This window comes from Sminthopsis crassicaudata, chromosome 4 (genome assembly GCF_048593235.1).
Source record: "Sminthopsis crassicaudata isolate SCR6 chromosome 4, ASM4859323v1, whole genome shotgun sequence".
NCBI lineage: Eukaryota > Metazoa > Chordata > Mammalia > Dasyuromorphia > Dasyuridae > Sminthopsis > Sminthopsis crassicaudata.
Genome location: NC_133620.1, coordinates 284,607,482 through 284,610,064, shown reverse-complemented (window position 1 = coordinate 284,610,064; position 2,583 = coordinate 284,607,482). Strand labels below are relative to the sequence as shown.

The window sequence follows — 2,583 nt, the reverse complement described above, 5'->3', positions numbered from 1 at the left end:
GTAAGAGACAGTAAAGTAACTGATCCTGGGCTCTGGAAGATGGCGTCAGTGAAAGTGACAGCTGATCTGTGGCCTACTCATCTACTAGTTTCCTGCCACTTCTCCCAAACATAATACATTGTGACCAAGACCTGCAGCTCCCAATTGGTCCCTGCCCTTTGCTGTTGCCAAGTCTAGAGCTTTCTTGGCCTTCAATTTCCTTTTTTCCATAGTCTGACTGGGCTATATGGAAGGCTTTCTAGAATACTAGGACTTGTGGACCACATTTTGTTAGATTCAGTGTTCTCTTTAATAAAGATCATTCTGTTAATATATTTAGATGTTATTGCCCCCTTTTCCTCTCTGATGTTTTTTTCCTTAGTACCTGTGTAAATAAATGCTAGTGACTTGATGTGTGCTTATTTCCATTTTCTTAGCCATTTGTGTAGTTGGCCATGTGCCAGCCTCATCTCCAAAGAACTTGCTTTCTATATCATTGGCATTAAACCAGGCAGCCATTGGAGAGAATGCTGCTGTTACTGTCAGAAAAGTTTCCTAACTCCTCTGTGTGCTTAAGCTCATTGAAAGAAGCCAGCAATCAGTTGTCAGTAAAAATAACAGTGATTATTCCTATTAGTAGATATAAGTTTCTTTATCATCCATCTTAACCGATTAAATCCTAATGTACCCTTGCCATATTCAATAGCATGAAAACATGAACTCTTCATGTGAATAGTGACCCCTAGGAGATAGGGAGTTAATGTAATTGCTTGTCTCAAGAACCCAGATTTGATAAATCTTGCATTTAAAAATTTTTTTAAACTAATAGTTTAAAATAAATAATAAAATAAATAAAACTAATAGTTATGAAAACCAGGTCCTGACTGGCATCTTCTCTGAGGCTCATTCTAAAGAAAGTTCACTGAAGTGTTGTCTCTGGAAGATCAGAAATGTCAGATTTTATCCTTTATATGGTTTATGTGTTTGTGCCCCCAGACTATCAAAATCTATCTGGTTTTGGATCAGAAGAAACTAACTGCCATTTGTGGTTGCAGTGACAATGAAGAGAAGAGGTGAAGGGGAGTTTAGCAGTCCCCAGAAGAAGCAGAAGAAAAGAGCCGCTGAGCTGGGCTTGACCCTCAGTTCTACATCTGATGAGGAAGCCCCTCCTTTTGGCAATCATGGCCCACAAGGTAAGGCTGCCATGATATGAAGTCTGACCGTTGGGAACACTAATGAGGGAGTACTAGAAAATCTACAACCTATTATCTCTTGTGGGAAAACTGGGCTAGTTGTTTAGAAAGAGAAGAAATTAAGCAGTATTAGTTCTCTTAAGCCTGAAGGTAGACTTCTTTTTCCTGCTGCTAGTCTCCTGATTAAAGCATGGTACTACCTGTATAGGTCTAAGTTGAAAGTTCTTTCAAGAATTATGTTTTCATTTCTGTTAGTTTCTAATGGGGATGTTCTCGCTCTCTTGGACCTTCTCAAGGTGGTGATGAGCATTGAATATTACGTATAAAATCCGCATTAGTAGTCATTGATGATCCTGGGGAGAGCAAGAGATCTGATTAGCTTCAGGGATCTGACTTCATTTCTTTCAGCTTTTAACATTTATTTACCAATTTCCCCAAAGCTACAGCAGCAATCCATTCATTGTTTGCATTTAGTACAAAGTGTCTCACTGATCTGGTTGCAACTACTCTTTTGCTTTGTCCATTTTTAAGATTGCAAATTTTACAGCTTCCATTTTCTTTGTGAATTTTATAGTATCTGGACATATCTCAAATATCAAATAAATTAGGAAATCCATTTGTATTTGGTTTCACTTGCCAATAAATTCATGTTTTGGATCCTCTTCTGAATCACTGGTAAATTGGAATGAAATTTGGTAACAGATTGGTGACCAAAAGGGTGTGACGAACCAGTTGAGAGTAGTAGAAAATACAGTTTACTAACAAGTGGGTAGGCCAAATGAGGGGCACTTTCTCTCAGATGTTACTGAAAAGTTAGTCCAGAGAGGAGAAACTTGACAGGCGGTAAAAAATAATAAAGCAGTTGGTATGGCCATGGTCCAGACTAAAAACATTTTTCTTTTTTCTCTGTAATGTCTATAGCTAGATATGTATGCCATTTGTGCTATCAAGATAATTTCAGGATGAGTGAGAACAGGCTCTATGTGTTGCAGCTGGCAGTGATAAATGAGGAAAGAAAAAGTCTTTGTGTTTCTTTGGTTTGTCCTATGGATAGTTTAGGAGAAGGAAATTTTGCCTCTTTCCCAGAAGTCAGTGATATTCAGACTTACTGAATTTGGGGGGAAGAGAGAAGCCATTATCCAGGTTGGCAAGGTGCTGAAGTGTGGTTCTGAAGAGAGTACTGATGCTTGATAAAGAGGTGGTACTGGGGCAGCTAGGTGGCACAGTGGATAGAGCACCAGTCTTGAATTTAGGAGGACCTGAGTTCAAATCTGGTCTCAGACACTTAACACTTCCTAGCTGTGTGACCCTGGGCAAGTCACTTAACCCCAGCCTCAGGGGGGGAAAAAAAAGATGTGGTAGTTCCCATTCTTATGCAAAGGACATGATTTTTCTGTTTGTAATAAAGTCA

General features: G+C 39.1%; 1 protein-coding gene across 5 annotated transcripts in view; it reads left to right on the top strand.

The window, feature by feature from the left end:
• Positions 1–2,583, top strand: part of CMTR1 (cap methyltransferase 1) — a 59,604-nt gene that overhangs the window by 1,725 nt on the left and 55,296 nt on the right. For all 5 annotated transcript variants that reach the window (XM_074311043.1, XM_074311041.1, XM_074311039.1 and 2 more), the window contains exon 2: positions 1,035–1,172. In XM_074311043.1, the coding sequence (XP_074167144.1) occupies positions 1,040–1,172 (133 nt within the window). In that variant the 5' untranslated portion in view covers positions 1,035–1,039. The remainder of the gene's footprint in view (positions 1–1,034; positions 1,173–2,583) is intronic.